This window comes from Manis pentadactyla, chromosome 6, assembly GCF_030020395.1.
Source record: "Manis pentadactyla isolate mManPen7 chromosome 6, mManPen7.hap1, whole genome shotgun sequence".
NCBI lineage: Eukaryota > Metazoa > Chordata > Mammalia > Pholidota > Manidae > Manis > Manis pentadactyla.
Genome location: NC_080024.1, coordinates 122,579,349 through 122,602,657, shown reverse-complemented (window position 1 = coordinate 122,602,657; position 23,309 = coordinate 122,579,349). Strand labels below are relative to the sequence as shown.

Genomic DNA, 23,309 nt, shown 5'->3' with positions numbered 1-23,309 from the left:
GGTCGCATGGGTTGTAGCCTGCGCAGTAACACAGTATAGGTGCTCAGTGCTTGACTTAATGCTCTGCTGTCACTGTCTTGATATTCTTAATAGTTTTTGAACAAGGGGAACTACATTTTCATCTTGTACTGGGCCTCTCAAATTGTGTAGCCTCTCCTGACCACGTGGTCTTCAGCCCTAAATGAGGAAACCCATTCTAGGCATAGAAAGAGGCTGATGTAGAATGGACCAATGAGCCCCTCAGTCCAGACGTGGTACCACCAAAGCTCACCTGCCCACTTCAGTTCAGGCTGGGTTAGAACCAACATGGCAATGGTGAACTTGCAACTTTTTTTTGCCAGTTAAATTATTTTAGTAAATTTAAATGTAGAAATGTCACCCCTCCCTTCCCCTAAATCTTAACACCTTACACGAGACTCTCATCCATGGTACAGTTGGGGGAAGATGGGGAATATGTGAAGGGTGGGGAGGCAGGAAGTGGTCAATGGACAGAGGTGGTTGAGGAGGCTGGCTCCGGGAAGTCCTAGAGAGGAATGTGTGAGTTGTTCCAAATTCTGCCAGGAATTTCCATCACAATTTTCCACATCCCCCCTTGTAAGGCTTGCTTTATGCCCAGCACAAAGCTCTGAGATGCAGGAAACAGCAGCATTGTTTGCATACTTGAATGCAGGAAAATTCAAGCATTGTAGGGGATTTAAAAGTACCTGGATTTAAGCTAGTCAATGTACAATTAGTTAGTCAGTTTCAATTTTAATATACATTTTTATATACACATTAAATACACAATTTTAATATACATTACATTTCTTTTTCTTGTTTGACTTCATTATTATACTGCAACAGTATTGTTTTTTACTAGTTTGACTGCACAGGTATCATGGATTTGATTTAGCACAGTTTTTATGTGAAACTGAACTCTGACAGCCAACTAACCAACCTGCAAATCTACTTTTGGAACACAACTTGTTTGTATGCTGGGACTGTGCATGTTTAAAATTAGCAGAATACTGTATTGCAAAGTCCCAAGGAGAGTTACAAAGCATGAATGCCCTAAATATATCTTTAGGAGAATTACAGAGGTAACCAAAGAGCCTTGGTAATTGGCAGTGATGATGACTAGGGAAATTTTAGGTACAGAGTGGCTTCATGCAGTTTTCAGAATTTCTTTTTCTCATTCAAGGCTGTGAAATTGCATTTGACTCCATGCCACTGTGTGAGGCTGCTGGAACCAGCTCCTGGTGTCTGTTTTGACAGCTGGGAGAACTGGGGCCCCAGATAGAGAGCCCCTGGCTGCTCTAAAAGCCAAGGGTGTTGTGGGAGCTGAAGGAGCCCATGGACCCCTGTCACTTAAGGATTTCAAGAAGCCAAGGCTGCCTCCTTGCTTGAGCACTGCTCTTTACCACACTGATTTTTGTTTTGTTTTGACTGGTGTGTCTCAGCTGTGGTTTCTGAGAGTAATCTCTACACATTTTTCCCTTCCTATGGTTTCCCTTTTCCCAGCTTACTGTCTGAGGTGGTGTTGGCCCTGTCCTCATTTCCCCCTGGGAAGGATGCAGCAGGCAGGCAAGTAAAGTAACCTCTAAATCAGATTGACTTTACCTTCCAAAAGTCTATGCTCTTAGGTCACACCCAGATAGTTTGGAATGAACACAAAGCAAGACGAATATTCCCCAGGGAAGATGGAGTCTCCAGCGGTGGGAGAAAGTTGACCTATTTAGTAGGCTGAGCCTGCTGGGGCATAAACAGGAAGTGGCTTTATTTTACCTTCTTTTTCTGTCTTTAAGCATATTGAGTTGAATTTCCTCTCATGATTCCTTGACATCTCATGCTTACTTTTTACTTTGGTGGTTATAGACATCCAGTGCCATTTAATTTAAAATGCCAACCCTTCCTCCCCCACATCCAATCCTAAATCTCTCCTCCTCTCTGCTCAGGGTTGGCTTCGCAGCATCACAGGGAGAAAGGGTTATGGGAAGTGTCCTCCTCCACCTCACAGTCCACCGCAGCACCTAACAAAGGCCACCTCCCTCTGAGCACTGACAACACTTCTCTTTCAGTGAACTCTTCCATTTGAATGTCCATCCTCCTCTTTCATCTGGACATGGGGCTGAAGGTGCAAGGTCATTTCAGCTCTCTCTTTGTTGGTTCTGTTGGGGGTGCTTTTGAGGATATGAGGATGTGCAAGGGATGGCAGGAGAGATGGAGATGCACACACACAGCTCTTTGTGGGGGTCTGAAACTACAGAGACCTGCACCGAGCTGCATGGCATCCTCTAGAGGCTATATCCCTAAATATATCCTTAGGAGAATTACAGAGGTAACCCATTTCCATAAGGCTTGAGCTTTTCCCTAAGATGTAGGACTGGCAACTGGAGGCCACAAGCCAGACCTGGTTGTACAGACAGATGTCTTGTTTAGCATATATGTTGCTGTCAGTAATTTGAATGTCACTTCAATTTGTCACCAACCTGGTGCTCTTTAGAGCCTGGCTCCAGGGGACCCTACTTACAGCCTGGATCCTGGATACCTGGAGCCTGTGATCCTGCTTGGGAACATGGGCCACAGGTTGCCTTGGCCCAGATGTCCACCACTTCCCAAGGTACCCTTAGAAAAGATGCCGCAAAGAAACCCAGGTCCTGAAGATGCCATTTGGGGGCAGCAGACAAGAGCTGGTTTTCCTCCACTATACACATACCCTAGTGCTATGTAACCTGGGGAGGAGGAGGACATTCAGCAGGGAGGGCTCATGATCTTCACCAGCCAGGAAGCTTCACTAGAAGCCAGCAGTTAATTTATTGCTTAAAAAAACAAACTTTTCTTTGCATACTTGAGTTATTAAGAGGAAAAAAAAAAGGTAAAATGAAATATTTATCAAGCCACTTTATTCTCACATCATCTCTCATCTATGCTTCCAAATATCTTTTCTTTGTGGTCATCTTCACCATTATTTAAGTCATCACCTTTAATTACTGAGTTTGTTTATCCAGTCATTAAAATGAGGCATCTACCACCTGCCTGTGATTGGGATTTGGGACAAAACAAACCATCAAAATATAAAAATAAAAAAGCCAGAAAGCATCTCTGTCCTGGATGAGTCCACAGCCAGAAGAAGAGGCATGATTCTCAGAAACACACTTGCCTCGGCCACAAGGAGACAAATCCTAAATCCTGACCATTCCGCTTCTTAAACTAGAGGTTATTTATTTAATAGCACCTCAAAATGATGGGGATGAGCTGGACCAATGGCCACTACCCCCTGCCTCACTAACTTTCCATCACAGGGAGATGGGGTGTGTGTGAAAAGACTGAATCAGAACTGATGCCACTCTTCTTGGGCAACAGAGAGAGCTACTGCTAGTGGCTAGTGGTGTATGTGTATTTGTATGTATGTGTGTGTGTTATGTATGTATATGTAAGTATATGAGTGAGTATGGGCTCATTATGTGCAATTGTGTACATGTGTGCATATGTGCGTGTGAAAATGTGTACATGTGTGCTATGTGTATGTGTGTATGTATTATGTGTATATGTATGTGCATGTGTAAGTCATGATTCCCAGCCTTGGGATGAGGCAGGTGATGCAGAGCTAAATGCTTCTTAGTCCCACATCACAAAAATGCAGTCTGGGTTGGGGCTGCAGGGGCATCATAGCCAACATCAATAGAAGCAACATTTTCTCTTAGAATTAGACCTCTGAGAACATGATTACTTCTCTCTGTGCAGTGAGTGTCTTTGATGGGCCAAGGTTCAGCTCACAGCTCTCCTGGAGGGCCTGGGTCTGGCTGGGCCTAGGCACTCTGCATTTTGTAGAACAGAGCAGGAAACCTGAGTGGGAATCTCTGACTGAGAGGTGTTGCCTGTTCAAGAGGCCTGGCTGAGGAGTTCCTGTGCATGGGACCATGAACCCATGGCAGGAAAACAGGGGTCAGAAAGCACTGCAGGCCTCGAAGGGCCACCTGATAGGGCAAAGGAGTGTTGGGGCTGCTGAAAACCCCACCTTTCCTCCTCCATTAGGATACTGTCTAAAACAGCCTGACTCGTAGTTAATAATGCTCACATACTAACACCAGCCATAATGCTATGTGCAGGGGAGCTCTCTAAAATTCAGTGTTGTAAGATACACAGTCAAGTCATAAGGAAATAACTTGGTGGTCAGAGTGGCCTATGCAGACAACTGACAACTATGTTGAACCTGGCTCAGATTTATGCAGGGTGAATTCCTGTGTCATGGAAGGAGTTAACATTTCCACACCTTGGCCTGGCAGAGAGCTCAGATCCTCGCAGGGGCTTCTGTGGGATCACCATGATTGTAGCTGAGAACCCAGAGCCACCCCGAAGCCTCTGAGAGACAAAAAGATCCTACTTCCTATTTGTTCCCTGAACTATCAAAAGTCACCCAGTGAGAGATGAGAAAGAAGAGCAAACAGCTTTAGAGATACAATTATCACTCCATGAGACAAAACAGATGGGGCATATGGTCTTTGAAACGCATATCATGGTTTGGGCAGGAAGCGAGTCACCCTGGTATCATGGAGCAGTCACTGTACATAACTTGGTGACCTTGGTTAGCCGAGGGAAAGCCCATGTAAATTTTGTTGGTGTCCTCTGCATGTCTCCTTCCAAGTGAGGTGCTGTCTGCTTGTATCTGTAGCCTGTAGCCATCGTGAAATTAAGGAGCCCAAAACATACCAGACCTGAAGGCAGCTGAGGAGGAGAAACCCAGTGGTCACATGGAACTACAAGGCTGTGGGACCATAGGAATCAGCTGAGGACAGATGGGAATGCACATGACATGTTGGGCACAGGTCCTAACAAGCAGGATGTGCTCAGGATATAGAATGCCTGGGGACTTTTGGAGGCTTGGTTCTCAGGCTGAAACTTGGCCTCCCCTAAACTTCACCAACCAGCTGAACAGGGTGAAATGGAGTTGTTTATGCTGGAGGCATAAAATCACAATGCTACATCCCCCTATGCTTCATGGAGAAGGAGAGAAAGAGTTTAAGATTCCAATTTTTAAGACTCCAATTCCACATTTCAGGTGTGATTTAAAACATATTTCAAAACAATGTTGATAGTATTTACTCCTTTTGTAGTAATTTTATAATCCTTTTTTCACTTTAACCAAAGATCCAGAATAGCCAAAGCAATCTTGAGAAGGAAGAACATAGTTAGAGGCATCATGTTCCTTGATTTTAAGCTATATTACAAAACTGTAGTAGTCAAAACAGCATGGCACAGAAACAGACACATAGATCAAAGGAACAGAATTGAGAGCCTGGAAAGAAACTCATGCATGTATAGCCAATTAATTCACAACAAAGGAGTGAAAATATACAGTGGAGAAAGGACAGTCTCTTCAATAAGTGGTGGGAAAACTGGACAGCTACATGCAAAAGAATGAAACTGGACCCCATCTTAAACCACACACAAAAATTAACTCAAAATGAATTAAAGACTTGAATTTAAGACCTGAAACCACAGAACTCCTAGAAGAAAACATAGGCAGTCAACTCCTTGTCATCAATCTTGGCAATGGTTTTTTGAATTTGAAACTAAAGGCAAAGGCAATCAGAGCAAAAATAACCGAGTGGGACTATGTCAAACTAAAAAACTTCTGCAAAGCAGAGAAAATCATCAACAAAATAAAAGGCAACCTACTGAATGGGAGAACATATTTGTTTGCAAATCATATATCTGATAAGGGGTTAATATCTAAAATACATAAAGCATTTATACAACTCAATAGGAAAACTCAATAGGAAAAAATTCCAAGTTAAAGACAGGTAGAAAATCTGAATATTTTCCCAAAGAAGATATACAGATTGCCAACAGGTAGATGAGAAGGTACTCCATATCACTAATCATCAGGGAAATGCAAATCAAAGCCACAATGAGATATTTACCTCAAACAGCTATCATCAAAAAGACAAGAAATAACAGTGAAAAAGGAGTCTTTGGGCACTGTTGGCTGGAATATAAATTGATGCATGCACTATAGAAAACAGGACGGAGGTTCCTCAGAAAAATTAAAAATAGAGCTACCATATGATGGAGCAATTTCTTTTTTTTTTTTAGATAATTATTTTTTATTGAAGGGTAGTTGACACACAGTATTACATTAGTTTCAGGTGTACAACACAGTGATTCAACATTTATATACATGATAATTCTAGGTACCAGCTATCACCATACCAAGTTGTTACAATATTTTGACTATATTCCTTATACTATACATTACATCCCGGTTACTTATTTATTTTACAATTGGAAGTGTGTATTTTTTTTTTTTTTGGTGAGGGCATCTCTCATATTTATTGATCAAATGGTTGTTAACAACAATAAAATTCTGTATAGGGGGATCACTGCTCAATGCACAATCATTAATCCACCCCAAGCCTAATTTTCGTCAGTCTCCAATCTTCTGAAGCATAATGAACAAGTTCTTACATGGAGAACAAATTCTTACATAGTGAATAAGTTACATGGTGAACAGTACAAGGGCAGTCATCACAGAAACTTTCGGTTTTGCTCATGCATTATTAACTATAAACAGTCAGTTCAAATATGAATCCTCACTTGATTTTTATACTTGACTTATATGTGGATACCACATTTCTCTCTTTATTATTATTATTTTTAATAAAATGCTGAAGTGGTAGGTAGATACAAGATAAAGGTAGAAAACATAGTTTAGAGTTGTAAGAGAGCAAATGTAGATGATCAGGTGTGTGCCTGTAGACTATGTGTTAATCCAAGCTAGACAAGGGCAATAAAACATGATGGAGCAATTTCATTTCTGGGTATTTACCCAAAGAAAACATAAACACCAATTTGAATAAATACATGCACTACTATGATTATTGCAGCATTATTTATAATAGACAAGATATGGAAACAACTTCAGTATCCATTGATGGATGAAAGGAAAGAGAAAATGTGGCACATACATACATACATACATACATACATATAGATACACATATATGTATTTCCTTCTTTTTATGGCTGAATAATATTTCATATATATTATTATATATAATAAAATACAGAAATTTTGCCTTTCTTAACAATATGGATGGCCTTGAAAGCATCATGCTGAGTGAAATAAGTCAGAGAAAGACCAATTCTGTATGAACTCATTTATATGTAGAATCTAAAAACAAAAACAAAAACAAAACTGAGCTCACAGTTAAAGAGAACACACTGGCATTGCCAGAAGCAGAGTGTGGTGGGGAATGTGTGAAATGGGTGAAGGGTGTGAAGGGTGAAATGCTCAAAAGCCAAAAACTCTAGTTATACAATAAATAAGCCACAGAAATGTAATAAACAGCATGGTGACTACAGTTAATAATACTGTGTTGCATATTTGAAAGTTGCTAAGTAAGTGTGCCTTAAAAGTTCTATCACAAGAAAAAATTTTAAACTGCAAATGGTGACAGATGTTAATAGACTTCTTGTGATGATCATTTTGCAATATATTTAAATATTGAATCATTATGTTGTGCATCTGAAACTGATGAAAACAATGTTATATGTCAATTATACCTCAATTAAAAAATAAATTTTTAAAAATAGGAGAAAGAAAAGACTTTAGTCAATCCCAGTACAGGATTTACAGCAATAGGGCATTGAGTTGTGGTCATTATGGGACTGTTGCCTTAAATAAGTGATATATTTGAGATGCAACTGCCTGAGTGAAATCGAAGGATTTCTCACCATGTTCCCATTCGAGTTGGTTGCTCACCTTTGTTATGAGATTACTTAAGGGTGTCTATATACTCAAACGTGTTGTGACATTGTAAACCTGCTATTATTTCTGAATGAGGATTTCAAAGTTTTCAAGTCTATCATCAGGCAATTGTTGGCACACTCAAGTTAGAAAAATCATGGAGGGTTTAATGAAGGAACAGTGCAGAGAGGTATGGCTTGGCATCAGGAAACCATACCCCAATTTCATGTGGGCGAGTACACCTCTCTGGGATTGTTCTGGGAACCTGGAAGGAGAAAGCCGCACAGAGAAGGCTTCCTTGAGAAGAACTGGGTCCTCCAGTTGAGATATAGTTTCCTAGATGACCATGCCCAGAGGGACTAAGGGAATAAATACCCTGACCTCACGCCATCTCCTGCTGGGTCAGCCCATTGGCTGAATCACCTGAGCACCAAATGATGAGAGAGCCCTTGATCTGTCCACTGGTTCAGCCCTCAGGCAGAAAGCAGGGCAAGAGAGGAAAATAGATCTGGAAGATCATTTGTCAGAGGAAGGTATGTTTTCCGATTTTAGGTGGGTATATTTGGGATGGAGAATTGGATGTGTTTTCTTCAGGTATGTAAAATATAAAGGTGGTGACAGCTAAAGAACTAATACCTGAATGTATGGTAAACTGAAGAATTGTAAAAATACAAAATTGGACTTTTAAGGTAAAATTGTTACTTAATCCCAAAATAGTTTTTAAACTAATAGGCAGAAAAATATAAACACATACAATCTACATGGACATTTTCAGTTAACCTGCATTATAATCTAGGTGCCTACTGGAGCAGGAGCATGTGTGAGCTAAGTGCCTCTGACACTCAAGATCAGGGCTCAAGGCACCTGCTTATGGTAGCCTTAGGCTAACAGTTGGTCTCAAGGGATTATGTAAGAAGGGGATGACTATGCAGCCATGTGGCTGAGCTGGCTTTCTCTGGGGCAAGAAGTAAAAATGTGGCATCTTCCCCAATGCCCTCACTAGGGTGGGGCTTTGTGGCTAGGAAAGATTTTGAGAGCTACTGTCCTTTTCAACTATGATTGCCAAGAATTGTGTGACCTAATGCTGAGCCAACCAAAGTTATGACAGCAATAAATGGATTATAAAAACAACAGGAAAGGTAGGGAAAAAAAATAGTCAGGAGAAACCAAATAGCCAGGAGACCAAGGCCAAGTCAGGACCACAAGCAGATCCAAGAGACATCAAGATTATATATGTGGAGAAACAAGGATGAGAAAAGTGGGGAACTAGAAACAGAGACAGTATTTAGAGACTTTGTGGGTTTGGATGGTAAACATGTATATTTTAAAAACTGCTGAGAGCTTGGATTTGGACCATCAGAACAAATACTCACTGCCCTTTGAAATACTGAGTCTCCAATGATGGAAATGAGTTTCAAATTCACTCTGTTTTTGAAATGAAAGCCTATTTTATTAATAAGTCCTAAAGATTTCTTTTAATAGTATGCGATTAAAGCAAACAAAAGCATGGTTTTAGAAATTAACCCTCAAGCAATTAATTCTGCCTGTAGGTAAGAGTGGAGAGCAAGTGGATAGCATTCACATGAAGATGTATCTGAATTGGACCCTGGTGGATTACTGAGCCAAGAAAACAGCATGAGGCCTGCAGCATGGACCATCATGCAGCTGTGGGGACCCAAGTGAGCAGAGAGACCAAGCACAGAGACCAGGGCTGGAAAGATGAGCCAACATCCAAAAGACAAACAATAACAAATGCTGGTGAGGATATGGAGAAAGGGGAACCCTCCTACACTACTGGTAGGAGTGTAAATTAGTTCAACCATTGTGGAAAGCAATATGGAGGTTCCTCAAAAAACTAAAAATAGAAATACCATTTGACCCGAGAACTCCACTCCTAGGAATTTACCCAAAGGAAACAAGATCTCAAATTCTAAAAGATATATGCACCCCTATGTTTATCGCAGCACTATTTACAATATCTAAGACATGGAAGCAATGTAAGTGTCCATCAGTAGATGAATGGATAAAGAAGATGTGGTACATATACACAATGGAATATTCTTCAGCCATAAGAAGAAAACGAATCCTACCATTTGCAACAACATGGATGGAGCTAGAGGGTATTATGCTCAGTGAAATAAGCCAGGCAGAGAAAGATAAGTACCAAATGATTTCCCTCATTTGTGGAATATAATAACGAAGCAAAACCGAAGTAACAAAACAGCAGCAGACTCACAGACTCCAAGAAGGGACTAGCAGTTACCAAAGGGGAGGGTTGGGGAAGGGTGGGTGGAGAGGGAAGGAGAAGGAGATTGAGTGGTATTAAGATTGGTACACATGTTGTGTTGAGGGTCACAGGGAAGACAGTGTAGCACGGAGAAGACAAGTAGTGACTCTGTGGCTGCAGTGGGGTATGGGGGGGACTTGAAAATATGGTGATGTTTTTCATATGAAACCTTCATAAGAATGTATATCAATGATACCTTAATAAAAGAAAAAAAGTCCTTGATAAGTCCACATGCTGAAGCACATGCCGCTGGTCCCTGTACACTCAGCATTCATGGGCAACTGTGATGGTTTTAGACGTATTTCTAATACCTTTGGGGATCTTAAGGCCACAGCATGTTAGAAACAGAAAATCTGCTAAGTATATGAATGTGCTGAGAGAGATGTCTAAAACTGACTCATTAATGGCAGAAATGAAAATCAGATGGCAAGAACTCAACCTGCATATTAGTGTAGGGCCATTTAGAATAGGGGAAAAGGCCTTATACAGCGATTATAACTCATGAGAACTTCTTTGTTTTAGAGACAAAAAGATCCTACTTCCTATTTGCTCCATGAACTATCAAAAGTCACCCAGTGAGAGATGAGAAAGAAGAGCACACAGCTTTAGAGATACCATTATCACTCCATGAGACAAAACAGATGGGGCACAAATGTTCAGATGTTTAATTCACGAATGATTCCCAGTACTTAAAGAAAGGTTCAGGTCCTTAGTGGAAGTAAGTGGGCAACCAAACAGAGCATTTCAGAAAGAGCTCCACAACAGGGTCGGGGAGTTGCAAAAGTGAACACTGTTAGGCTGGACAAAGGAAAAACAAGGACATGCAAACAGAACAGAGAGATACCATAAAAGGAGAACAGACCAGACCCCAAGGTCCGTGCCTTATATGGAAAGGGGACAGCTCTTCCTGAATTCCATCCTTCTGATGTGCCAACTAAGACCCGGATGTCAGCCTCCTCCCTCTTGGAAGGAAAAAAAGTTTCTAGTTGTCTATTATGTCACCTTTAGCCAATCATACCTCTCCATGCCCCCTAGGATAGCTTGCCCACTCCTCCCCCTCCTAGCCCCTTATAAGCCCCCACCTCCCTGACCAGGTGTGACTTCCCCGGCCTGTAATACCCAGACCGTGGAACATCACCCAGAAATTGCAGTCAAATAAACTGCCTGGCCCTTTGTTGCCTCTCGTTGCCTGCTTATTTTGGCTAGAATTTATCTTACAAACATGAGCTAAGGCAACAGGGCAGAAGCCAGGTCTAGGGACTGGGCTCAGAGGAGCAAAGGCAGGAACTAAGCCAGGCTTGGGTGGGGTGCAGCCCTCCAAGCGTCCCGAGAGGAAGAGCAGCGTGGCTGGATGTGGTCAAGCCCATTCGACATTCGAGTGCCCGGTGAGAGTTAAAAAGGGAAGATAAGGAGATCGGTTAGAGGACATCTTATGTACTTTTGAGACTTTATAGAGTGACTGGTTTTCTAAAAAAAAATGAAAGCACAACCACATGTTCCATTTCATGCTCTTCAAAACAACAGCAGGCAGGAGCCTCATCAGCAAGCCAGGCTTCCTTGGACAAGGTGGCTTCTGTGCCCCATAGGTCCTCTCCAGTGTCTTATGAGGGAAGAAGGTGGCTGACACTATGCCTTTGCTCAGAATGGGTCTCTCCCTGACTGTCCACTCCCTCTCTGGCCCTACCCCAAGGGGTGGGATACACTCTTAGAGCTGGTCTAGTTGGTTCACCTGCCTTGGGGCAGGAACAGCAATGTTTTGTGAAGACATGGAGTGAAGGGCCCACTGGAGGATGCCTCAGCTTCTTAGAGTCTTTTGACAATTTCTTTGTGAACTGAGAAAATGATTATCTCTGAGCCTCCATATCATCTCTGTTTTATTCTACAACCAATCGTCCCCAAAGCTTTTGGATTGATTTTCTCCAGTACTGTCTCAAAGTGCAAGCGCAGCAATGGAAACAAAATGTCAGTCGTGCTAAAAACATACAAAAATCAACAACACAATTAGCACACATAATGTAACGGTGGTGGGGGGCATGGGGAAGGCAGTATAGCACAGAGAAGACAAGTAGTGATTCTATAGCATCTTACTACACTGATGGACAGTGACTGTAATGTGGTATGTGGTGGGGACTTGATAATGGGGGGAATCTAGTAACCACAATGTTGCTCATGTAATTGTATATTAATGATATCAAAAATAATCAGCAACACAGCAGCAGAATTAGGAAACATGATACAGGGGGAAAATCGAAGCAGGCTGGCAATTCAAGACGGCAGGTGTCACAGACTGGGGATTAACAAATTTGAAGTTTGAGGAGAGCAAAATAGGGAAGGAGTCTCAAAGATGGGTGAATTATAGTAATTACCATTGTTTTCTTTCTTTGTGGTATGCACAAAGTGTTAAAATAATAATTCATTATAAGTAATAGGTGGGGCTTCTAGTAAGAGAGGAGGGAAGGACCAGCGCTCAGAGCAGGGTTCACTAGGATGGGTTACGAGGATGAGGAAAATACCATCCTGGGAGCATAAGCCTGGCTCTCAGAATTAAATGTAAGTACCCCACTTTGTCAGACTTTCTGGGCAGTATTTCTAATATTAAATTAGTGTTTATATAGCAGGTATGGCTTTAAGAAGTAATTCCAGTAAGCATAAGTGCTCTTAAAACTATTTTCTATTTTCTCTCCTTCAAACTTTCCTAAACAATATTAATTGTTGAGGTCAAAATTCAGAGAGGAGATTGCCTAAGCCCAGGTCCACCAAGTATGACTGTGAAAGAGGTTCAAAGCCTGACTTGAGGGGTTGTCATTCACATTGCAGTCAGTGTAAAAGGTGCAGCCCAGAGTTGGGCTGTGCCCAGCCTGCGCAAACAGATGTGGGCAGCCTGGCAGGCCCTCTGCACCGCCAGCAGGCTTCTCAGTTTCCTTCTCAGCTCTTTCTCATGATACTGTTAAACTGGCTTTTCCAAAGTTTTCTATAATCTTTCCCAAGCCTCTGCCCCCATCCTTCCACCTGGCACGTAATGCTAGCTCCCCCTTCACTGATAACCCCAGGCTAAGAAATGGAATTCACATCAACTTCCAGCTCCCTTACCCAAAAATGGGTCTCCATGCTCTTCACCTCACCTGCCTTTCCCTGTCCTTCCCAACCCTAGCTTCAAGGGAAGCCTGAGCTCCCTGCCCCTTCCTTTTACTCCTCATCTGTTGCTTCAGACAAGAGGGCCCTCTTCTGGTCATACCCTTCTGCCCCGAGCAAGGAGTTTGCGGAGGCTGGGACATGTGCTCTCCTGGGTTCATGCCTCCCCTCTTCTACAACATGCTGTGAGGCTTGGTGACCCCAGAATCTCCTGCCCAAATGGCCCTGTGCCTGCTTCTGTGGGCCTCTGTGGGCCTTGTTCCTGGTTCCAGTGTGTAGACCACCAGGCCTGAGGTGAGGTAAAGAGGAAGCTATTTATGAGGGTGAAGATGGATGAAGTATGTTTTTGCTGGGGTTTCCACAACTGTGCACATGTGTCACCTCACAATGCTTAGTGGAGCAAGGAGTGAAAAGGAATGGGGTAGGCACTTGAATGCCTCCCCCATCTACCATATCCAGAGCAGAACTCCAAGGAATCTGAGAATTCTAAATCCAGCTCTGGCCTTCTGACCTACAAAAGTATGTTTGCCAAGACAGAAAGGTTGAATCTTATTTCACAGTTTATTACATTGATTTGCACATTTAAATATCAAGACACATGGTATGTATGCCTCCATGTATATTCCTGCCTTGGACCCTGCAAAGGTTAGGGTCAGGCCTATTTTCAATCATTCACTCTTTCCTTCCTTTAAATATTTCCATGCATCTGTCAGAATAAAGATAAGCAGATAAGCAAATAACTACATGAACAAAGCCTCCCCTCCCCCGCCAGCCCCCACTGGCCCAAGCTCTCTCCTTCTGGACAATGACTGTTTAAATAATGAGGCATTCAGCAGATCTTCACTGACTCTGCAATGCTGACTTTGTCTCTGAGGACCTGCAATGGTCTAAAAACAGTGGTGAAGGAGAAACTGTCTCTGCCCAAGTAAGCCTACAACCCACAGACATTTCCATACTTTACAGTGTGGTCTGTGATGGAGGAAAAAAGCTGCTGCAAGTGGCTCCTTGTAGGGACATCTCACTTGATTTAAAGGGTGGGAACAGAGATCAAAGAAGCTTCCTGACAAATGCTATCCAAAGAGGAAGAGTTAGGCTCCCCCCAGCCCCCAGGTGACTGCTTCTCCCCACCCCACTCTCCAAAGAGGACTGCAGTGACCTCTACAGGCTCCGTACCTCACTGCAGTGGGTTTGGCGCTGTACATCTTCATAGTTCAGCATGTGCATCGCACACTGCTGCCTCTTGCAGTGGCTGTGAGTTGGGGATTCTGAGGGCACTGACTGCAGCTTCAAAGTTTTTTCATATTACTAAGGAGTCCTCTATCAAATGGGGCAGAAATGAGCAATGACTAGCATACTTCACACAAATTTTCAAGAGAAATAGTGTGTCTTCCATGCAGTAGCATGACCATGGATATCCATTGTGTTTCTTGAGATTTTTGAGAGAAAGTAATGTCTCAAATAATACGGGCTAGCTTAACGCGGACATTATTCATTCTTAATCATTAAGTCATAATGGGAGCTAGACTGGCTGCTGCTGCTTGACAGGCCAAAGTGATGGCGTTAGCCTTCCAGTGGAAGCCCCAGTGGCTCTCGTCAAAGGAGGTGTGGCTTGGTGAGGGACAAAGGAGCAACAGGTAGCGCAAGGAAGCTGGAGAGGAAATGCTCAAGAGGGTTCGCCACTATAGCAGCAGTGGGACACAATGTGCAAGTTCTTAGGAATAACTAGGAGGGGACTTACGGTAGGCCCTGCCTCATCACACAAGGCAGCAGCATGTGGGTCACCAGTGTTAATTTATCTTAGCAAAAGATATGGGAGCATGTGAGTTATACATGCAGCAGAGTGCTTGGAACACCCACATGTGCCAGCACTGCAGTCACTGGTGCCACCGAGGTGGACGTGGAATAGGTCTCTCTGCAATCACAAAGCTTTTGTTTCCCTTGAGTAGATGCCCTCCTTCATTTCTCTCATCTCCTGTGGCTATCATCTGTTGGTGTTCTGCCACTCAATCCTTGATGCCTCTGGCAGCTGCCCACAGGGAAGTTTATGTCAGCTGAGAAGACAAATCTAATGTCTCTGTTCCCCTGTTAACTGGGTGCTCCTTGACAACAGGGACTTTTCTATATGACTTTGTCTTTCTTTAGGGCTTGGCATATAGCAGATGATCAGTAGATACTAAATGACTGAGACTGATAGGAACATGGGACAAGGACTTTTAACTAGACCAGAGGGATAGGGAAGGCTAAAAAAACAGCATGTCAGCCAAGATAGGAAGGATGGGTGGAAGTCAGTGAGACCAGAGAAAGGTGGTATGAGACCAAAGCAGTTTCCTGGAGTAGTATGAGTACTGGCCCTAAGGGAAGAGGGAGCACATCTGGTTGGTGGAACTGACAAAAGTGAAACCTAGACTGGAGTATGGAGAGCGAGGAGAGAGGCAAGGATGCAGAGACAGGCAGGTCTCTGAAGGCCTTTGAAACGATGTTATGGACACTGGACTTCATTCTAGGGAACATGGGAAGCCACTGAAGTGTGTTAAGCCTAGGGCATGATTAAATATGCATGTTTGTATTGTTAAAGAGGTCATCTGGAATTTCACGTAGTGACTGGGTTGCAGGGACTGAAGGTTGGAAGCAGGGAGACAAATAAGATGAAGTGGGAGTCTGAGAGAGATGATGCTGGCTGGAATAGGTTTATGGCACAGAGGTGGAGGAAGGGGAGGAGTCAAGGAGGACTTCTGGGGTTTTTCTTTGAACAACTGGTAGACAATGGTGGCATTTACTGAGACAGAAAACACTGAAGGAGGAACGTGTTTTAGAGAAGCAGGGAGAATTACAAACTCTGGTTTTGCCCTGCTGAGTGTGAGATGCCTGTAAGCATCCTGAGTTTATATCTGAGCAGGGAATTTTATATCTGGGTATGCATCTTCGGAGAAAGATCAAGATAAGAGATGCAAATATGAAAGTGGTCTGCATTTAGATGGTACCCCAGGTCCAAGAGCTGCTGAACAGCTGGGGAAAATAAAGACTGAGGAAGGTAGAGTCTTTGACCAAGCACCAAGGAACTCTCAGTGTGTAAGGAGTGAGCAGGAAGAGCCTTGTTCCAAACATGCTGAGCATTAGAATCACCTGGGAAACTTAAAAAATGTGTATCTTCTGGAGGAATGACTACATAACTTGTATTTTGAAAAATCTCTAGGATGTTTTTTAAACACCCATAGGATTAAAACCCATTTTGTAGAAGAAGACTGCTGGAGAGAGGACAAGTAGTTAGGAAACAGGAAAATAAACGAATGGTGGTATTCCAGATCCCAAAGGAAAGAAAGGGATCAGAAAAGATCAAGACTCAGTTCAGCAACAGGAAACCAGATGGTGGTGCATTCACGTGTCTGACTCCTTGTAAGTAGGGAATTAGTATTTGAACTCAATAAGCATTTACTAAGGGATTATAGGATGGACCCAAAGATGAGCTGCGCTCAGTGCCGTCAGAGATGGGTGTACACAGCGAAGGAAAAGGAGAGAAAGCAGGGAAGAGGGTGCATCAGACAACAGAGAGCTTTTCACTGGAAGTAGCATCTGAACTAAGACAAAGGAGCTAAGCATTCCTAGAAAAGGAAATAATTAAAACATAAGTATGAACTAAGAGGACGACATACACTTTAGGAAACGGTGTTAGTCCCTGGCTGAAGCATAAGGGACTAGACTAGGTGTTGGGAATGAAGCAAAAGAAAGTGGCAGAGTCCAGTTATTAAGGACCTTATATGCCAAGGCAAAAGCTCTTTGGGTTTCACCCTGAAGGTAAAAGAGCTCTGAAGAACATAAAGATTAGATTTGTGCTTTAGATAGCCCATTTCGGCAGCGAATGTGAAGGATGGCCTGGGGTGAGGGAGGACAAGAAAAGATGGAGACCCAAACTTTCACCAGGAAGCAGGGATCCAGATAAGGGGTGATGGAATCGCCAGGCTAGGAGTGATGGAAAGAACTGAGCTGAGGAGATGGCTGACCAGAATGGGAGGAAGATGGGACACAAGGAAGGGTGGGCCTAGAGTAAAAAAACCTAGTTTCTGGCTTAGGTGATTGGCTGTTTGGCGGTGTCAGTCATTGAGATCAGGAATAAGGAAGATTAGATTTCTGTGAGGATAGGGATGGAGGCATGGAAGAGAACAGTTCAATGCTAGGTGGTTATTCCTTTCTCCAAATAAAAGACCTTAGCAACATTATTGCTCGTTTCCCTGTTTTCTCTCAACGTCTAAGTCATTCTGTAGCCTAATTCCTTCAAATATCCAGATTCATACTGAGACAGGGACCATGGGGGTAGCCAGAGTAGGGTGAAAGCCTCTGGAAAAAGACCCCTACCAAAACTCCGTATTAAACAATTAAGCAAAGTCAGAGTCACATTAATTCTCTAAATTAAAATATCAAACTAGGAATATAAGCATTCTTCAGTGAGATTAGTTAAAAATAAAAAGCCAGGAGTAACTTGGCCTGGAATGTTTGAACATTTTCCAGATAAGAAAATACCTCAGCATAGCCCATGTCTTCATTGTGTCAATTAAATGAGGCTATTGTAAAATTTACTTAAGCCTGCTAAAAGGCCCAGCTTATCTTCTTTAACTTTACCCAGATGCTGCTTTTCCTCCTCCAGCCTCTAATCAAGTAATACATAACCTGGGCAATTAATATAGCATGCAGGCCCAGCTGTAAACAAATAGTAAAAGGCAGGAAGGATTCCATCTTAAAGATAAGATTGCATTTTAACACCCAGGAAGTTAAGAAGTAAGATTCTTAACTTACTCTTCAGCAAACAGATAATAACCCAGCCCACCTTGGGAGCAGGACAGGCAATCTTGATTAATGTGCTCCCAAACCAAGAAGCTGCTATTCTGGGAAAGAATCAGAGTAGTAAATTTAACTCTGCAAAATAATCCAGAAGACTGATAAGAAACTTAGTGTATCTTCAAAGATAAACATTTGGGGACCATTTAGCAGGTCTGCATCCCTAGCCCTTAGTCTCTCAACTGCCTATAAATCCCCTAGACAAGGCACCACCATGGGCTCCCTTGGTCTCTTCCTGGCTCATGCCAGAAGCTCTGTCCTCTCACTGTATCTCTCAAAAGCCTCTCCCTGGCTCTCCTACCTTGGGTGTTTGCTAAATTCATTCTTTGACTCTACAAACAAGAACCCCGGCATCAATATATGCCACTTTCTTGTATTAGAACACAATAGCTTCAGCTAGTTATGGCACAAGATTCATTCATTTATTAAATACTTCATTTAAAATCATGTTTAATGTAAATTAGTTCAACCATTGTGGAAAGCAGTATGGAGGTTGCTCAAAAAACTCAAAATAGAAATACCATTTGACCCAGGAATTCCACTCCTAGGAATTTACCCTAAGAATGCAGTAGCCCAGTTTGAAAAAGACATATGCACCCCTATGTTTATCACAGCACTATTTACAATAGCCAAGAAATGGAAGCAACCTAAGTGTCCATCAGTAGATGAATGGATAAAGAAGATGTGGTACATATACACAATGGAATATTATTCAGCCATAAGAAGAAAACAAATCCCACCATTTGCAACAACATGGATGGAGCTAGAGGGTATTATGCTCAGTGAAATAAGTGAGGCAGAAAAAGACGAGTATCAAATGATTTCATTCATCTGTGGAGTATAAGAACAAAGAAAAAACCGAAGGAACAAAACAGCAGCAGACTCACAGAACCCAAGAATGCACTAACAGTTACCAAAGGGAAAGAAACTGGGAAAGTTGGGTGGGAAGGGAGGGATAAGCGGGGGAAAAGGGGCATTACGATTAGCATGCATAAAGTAGTGGGGGGTGGATACGGGGAAGGCAGTATAACACAGAGAAGACAAGTAGTGATCCTATAGCATCTTACTACGCTGATCGACAGTGACTATGTAATGGGGTATGTGGTGGGGACTTGATAATAGGGGGAGTCTAGTAACCATAATATTGCTCATGTAATTGTACAGTAATAATAGCAAAATTTTTTAAAAAAAGAATGTTTATAATGTAGCAGTAACTAGCAAGGCATTATGACCTGGGGAATGTAAGTGAACAAAACATTACTGGCCTTCCTTCATAGAGCTTACATTCTAGCAGGAGCCAAAAAAGACGTTAACCAACCCATTACAAACCATGTAGTTTATGTCATAAAGGTTCTGAAGAAGCAGAGTAGCATGTGGCAAGGAGTTAGAAGGTGTTCCACCAAAGTTCATTACTAGGTTTTAGCAGATCCGTGAACTCCCTGAAATCTGTGTGTCAAGTTTTGCCTTTGCCCGTATACATTGTCTGGGGGAAATCTGTGTGTCAAGTTTTGTCTTGCCCGTATACATTACACGCTCGAAGGAGTTTGGGTCCCCTAAAGGTTATGAACCACTGAACCCCTCAAGTCCATATGGGCACCGCTGATACACTAACTTCTCCGCATGAGAAGGCAGCGACCAAAGGGAAAGCCAGCAGTTGGTGGGGGGTCTATTTCGCCGAGAATAACCTTACCTTTACTCTTACAGACATCGGAAGTCATCAGTCTTCTAACTTAAAAAGAGAGAAGACAGCATGGTTACTACTTTTTTTAAAAACCAGTTATTTAAAAAAGATCACGAGCTGTTCTATTCCTCAATCACTGGGTGTTTCCAGGGACGTGCCTAGGTCAGGACCGCGACCAGCTGGAAGCCGCCCTACGGGCACTTTCGCGCTCCAAGGGAATGGACCGCTCAGACCTCCGCCTTTTAAATTTGGCCGAGAGTAGTCGGCGAACGCTTTAGGAGTCCAGTCCGGGTTTTCAAGCATTAAGTAGGAAGTAACAGCGAGCCGGAAGTTCCCGGGCCGCACAGGGAAAGAAACGGGGGGTGGGGAGGAGACAGACTCAGGGAAGGAATGGCAGCTCAAATTCCAATTGTGGCCACCATTTCCACTCCGGGGGTAGCCCGGAACAGCAAGAAGAGGCCAGCCAGTCCTTCCCACAACGGCAACAACGCTGGGGGTTATAGCGCCAGTAAGAAGAAAAAAGTATCGGCTTCTAACTTTGCACAGGTACACCGTCGCTCTCCCGATCTGCGCGTGCGCAGAGTCGTGCGGGGTGGACTAGGGCGCATGCGTGGGGTTGTGCGGGTTGGAACTGAGCCTGGGGCGTTGAGGTCCAGCCGGTGGTAGATGCTGGTCTGTGGTGCAAAACACTTTTTTCCTTACTTTGGACATGGATGTGGTTAAAGAACCACCCGCATTGCATTATATTTGAGGAGAGCAGGAGACGTGGGGAGGATATTGATGACTTAGTGGAAGCACCGTCCCATCCTATCGTACGTGGAGGATTGTCAAGATGTATTCATAGGGATTGTTAACCTCATCCTCAGAAAAGTGTTTTTTTAACCCTGTTTTCCCAAACTGGGTTTGGTCTTACCTCATGGAATTGTTATAAGGATTCAGTGAGACCATGGTCGTAAAACGCTGAGCACAGTGCCTGGTCCTACAGAGGAGTGGCTTGGTTAGGTTAGTGTTTTTCTTGGCCGCTGCATTTCATTTAAAGCAATAAGAGAGCAAAAACGGAGTGTGTTACTTTGTACTCTCCAGCGCATAGTGTGGCGTGGTTCACTCAGTATTCTAGAGATGTGAACCGCCTGTAGCTTCTATCAGCTGTAATCAGTAGTACTTTTTTCCCTTCCTTTTAAAAATACTTTGAGGTATGATTTGCATACGATAAAATGAATAAATTTTAAGAGTACAGATCAATGACTTTCTACATATGTGTATACCTATGTGGCCACCACACTGATCAAAATAGTATTTCCAAGAGCCCCAGAAAATTTCCCTGGTGAGCCTTTTTAATCAGTCCTCTCTCCCCTCATTGCTATAGGCAGCCACTATTTTGGCATCTCTCACTGTAGGCTGCTTTTGAGTCAAAATGGAATCATATAGACCATAATATTTTATGTCTATTTGGGTTTCTCTATGAAACATTGTTTTAGAGTCATTCATTCATTCACTCATTCATATAACCTGTATCAGTATATCTGGTTCATTGTGTAAACATACAACAATTGATGGACATTTGAGTTGTTTACAGTTACTGACTTTTATGCATAAACTGCTCTGAACATTCCTGTACGAGTCTGTGTAGATATATGCCTTCTTTTCTCTTAGGTAAATGGATGATAGTGGAATTGGTGAATCACAAGGTAGACACATGTAACTCAGAAGTTGTTCAAGAGTATTTCCCAAAGTAACTACACCATTGTGCATTCTCACCAGCAGAGTGAGATTCTAGCTGCTTTTCATCCTCAACAATACTTGGGATCATTCATCTCTAATTTTAGCCACTCTGATGACTCTGTAGTGGTATCTTGTTTTAATTTTCACTTATTTGATTACTAATATTATTGGTGACCTTTTCATCTGCTTGTTGGCCATTCTAATATCTTTTGTGAAGTCTCTAACTTTTTTCTAATAGGATGATTTTTTAAAAAAGATTCATGTGTAGGACTTTTTTATATACTCTTGATTGCAGTCCTTTGCCAGATGCATACATTGTGAGTACTTTCTCCCAGTATGTGTATTATGCATTGTGTTACCCTATTGTGCCAAGACCAACAGATATAGTATGTATTGGGGGGAATGATTGTTTTGATCCTAAATGTAGCATTGATCAACTCCTGCAACAGCAAGCTTCAGAGAGTGACTGGATCCCAACTAACCCAACCTGGTGGAATTCACAAGCTTGGTGTCTTTAGAATTCTGAGGGGAAGGGGTGCTTAGGTACCCCTGTGGGTCTTCATCTCAGCAGTCTCAGAAAAGCCTCAGGAGAGGCTGGAAGTAGTGTATTCTTTTCTTTGTTCTTGTCTTTCCAGCCGGCATTTAAAAAATGAGGTATATAACTAGTTACACTACTCCCATCCTTAGTATCCCATGAGGAAGGAAAAAAACCCAGCTTCTATCTCCAGAAAGGAGCCTTAGATATTTTTTTCTGCTCTAACATAGACTTTTATCCTAATTCCTGTTCCACAGAAAAATTCTCTGTAGAATTTTTTTTGAACTTTTACTAAATGTGTTAATTTTTTTCACTGAAGTGTTGCTGATATACAATCTTATATTAGTTTCAAATATACAGCACAGTTGGTCAACTGTTACTCATATTATTAAATCCCACCCCCAGTACATATCTGTCAACATAGGAAGATGTTACAGAATCATTGGCTATATTCTTCATGCTGTATTACTATCCCCATGACCAACTTATATCATAATGGAGAATTTTTTTACCCCTTTATCCTCATCCTCCCCGCCCACCCACCCTAACCCCTCTCTCATGGTAACCACTAGTCGCTTCTCAATGTCTGTAAGTCTACTGCTGTTTGTTCATTTTGTTTTGCTTTGGTTTTTATTCCACAAATAAGTTAAATCATATGGCATTTGCCTCTCTCCACCTGGCTTATTTCACTGAGCAAAATACCCTCTAGGTCCATCCATGTTGTAGGAAATGGCAGGATTTCTTTTTTTAATGGCTGAATAATATTACACTGTGTTTATATATCACATCTTTATCCATTCATCTATTGATGGACACTTAGGTTGCTGCCATATTTTGGCTATTGTAAATAATGCGGTGATAAACATAGGGGTGCTTATATCTTTTCGAATCAGGTATTTTGTTTTCTTCTGGTAAATTCCTAGAAGTGGAATTACTGGGTCAAGAGGTATTTCTATTTTTAATTTTTTGAGGAACCTCCACACTGCTTCCCACAGTGTTTGAGAAGTGGCAAAAGTTACCAATTTACATTCCTACCATCTGTGTGGAATTTTCTGGTGGTGATTCTTATATCTATGTCCGCTGTTCAGCCTTTCTGTTCTTTCAGTTCAGTTCAATCAGCAATTGGCCTTCCCACCTTCCTTTTCTTAAGTAGCACCTACTCGAGTCTTCATCTCCTGTGTCCTGCCGCAGTAGGGCACCAACACCACTACATTGTATTTCTGTTATGACCCCAGCAATATGCTTAAAACATTTCAAAGTTGTCTCCTTGCTGTCAGTTAACCATTGCCTGCATTCCTTGCCATGTGGTCTCCTCCATTTTCAAATCAAGCTATGGAGAACCTCTTGTGTACAGTCCCTCTCATGATTCAAAGATTTCTAACTTCTTTTGTCT

At 42.4% G+C, this 23,309-nt stretch overlaps 1 protein-coding gene and 1 long non-coding RNA gene across 2 annotated transcripts in view; one reads left to right on the top strand and one right to left on the bottom strand.

Moving 5' to 3' along the window:
- Positions 1-13,242: 13,242 nt before the first annotated feature.
- Positions 13,243-19,950, bottom strand: LOC130684143 (uncharacterized). Its single transcript, XR_008998322.1, has 3 exons — positions 19,814-19,950; positions 19,669-19,703; positions 13,243-13,854 (listed from the first exon to the last, which is right to left on the bottom strand). It is a non-coding gene; the product is annotated as an uncharacterized LOC130684143 (long non-coding RNA).
- A 41-nt stretch (positions 19,951-19,991) lies between these two features.
- The window catches only part of INO80C (INO80 complex subunit C), a 39,659-nt gene continuing 36,341 nt past the window's right edge, over positions 19,992-23,309 (top strand). Inside the window, exon 1 of the mRNA XM_036931556.2 lies at positions 19,992-20,205. Within this exon, the coding sequence (XP_036787451.1) occupies positions 20,050-20,205 (156 nt within the window). The 5' untranslated portion in view covers positions 19,992-20,049. The remainder of the gene's footprint in view (positions 20,206-23,309) is intronic.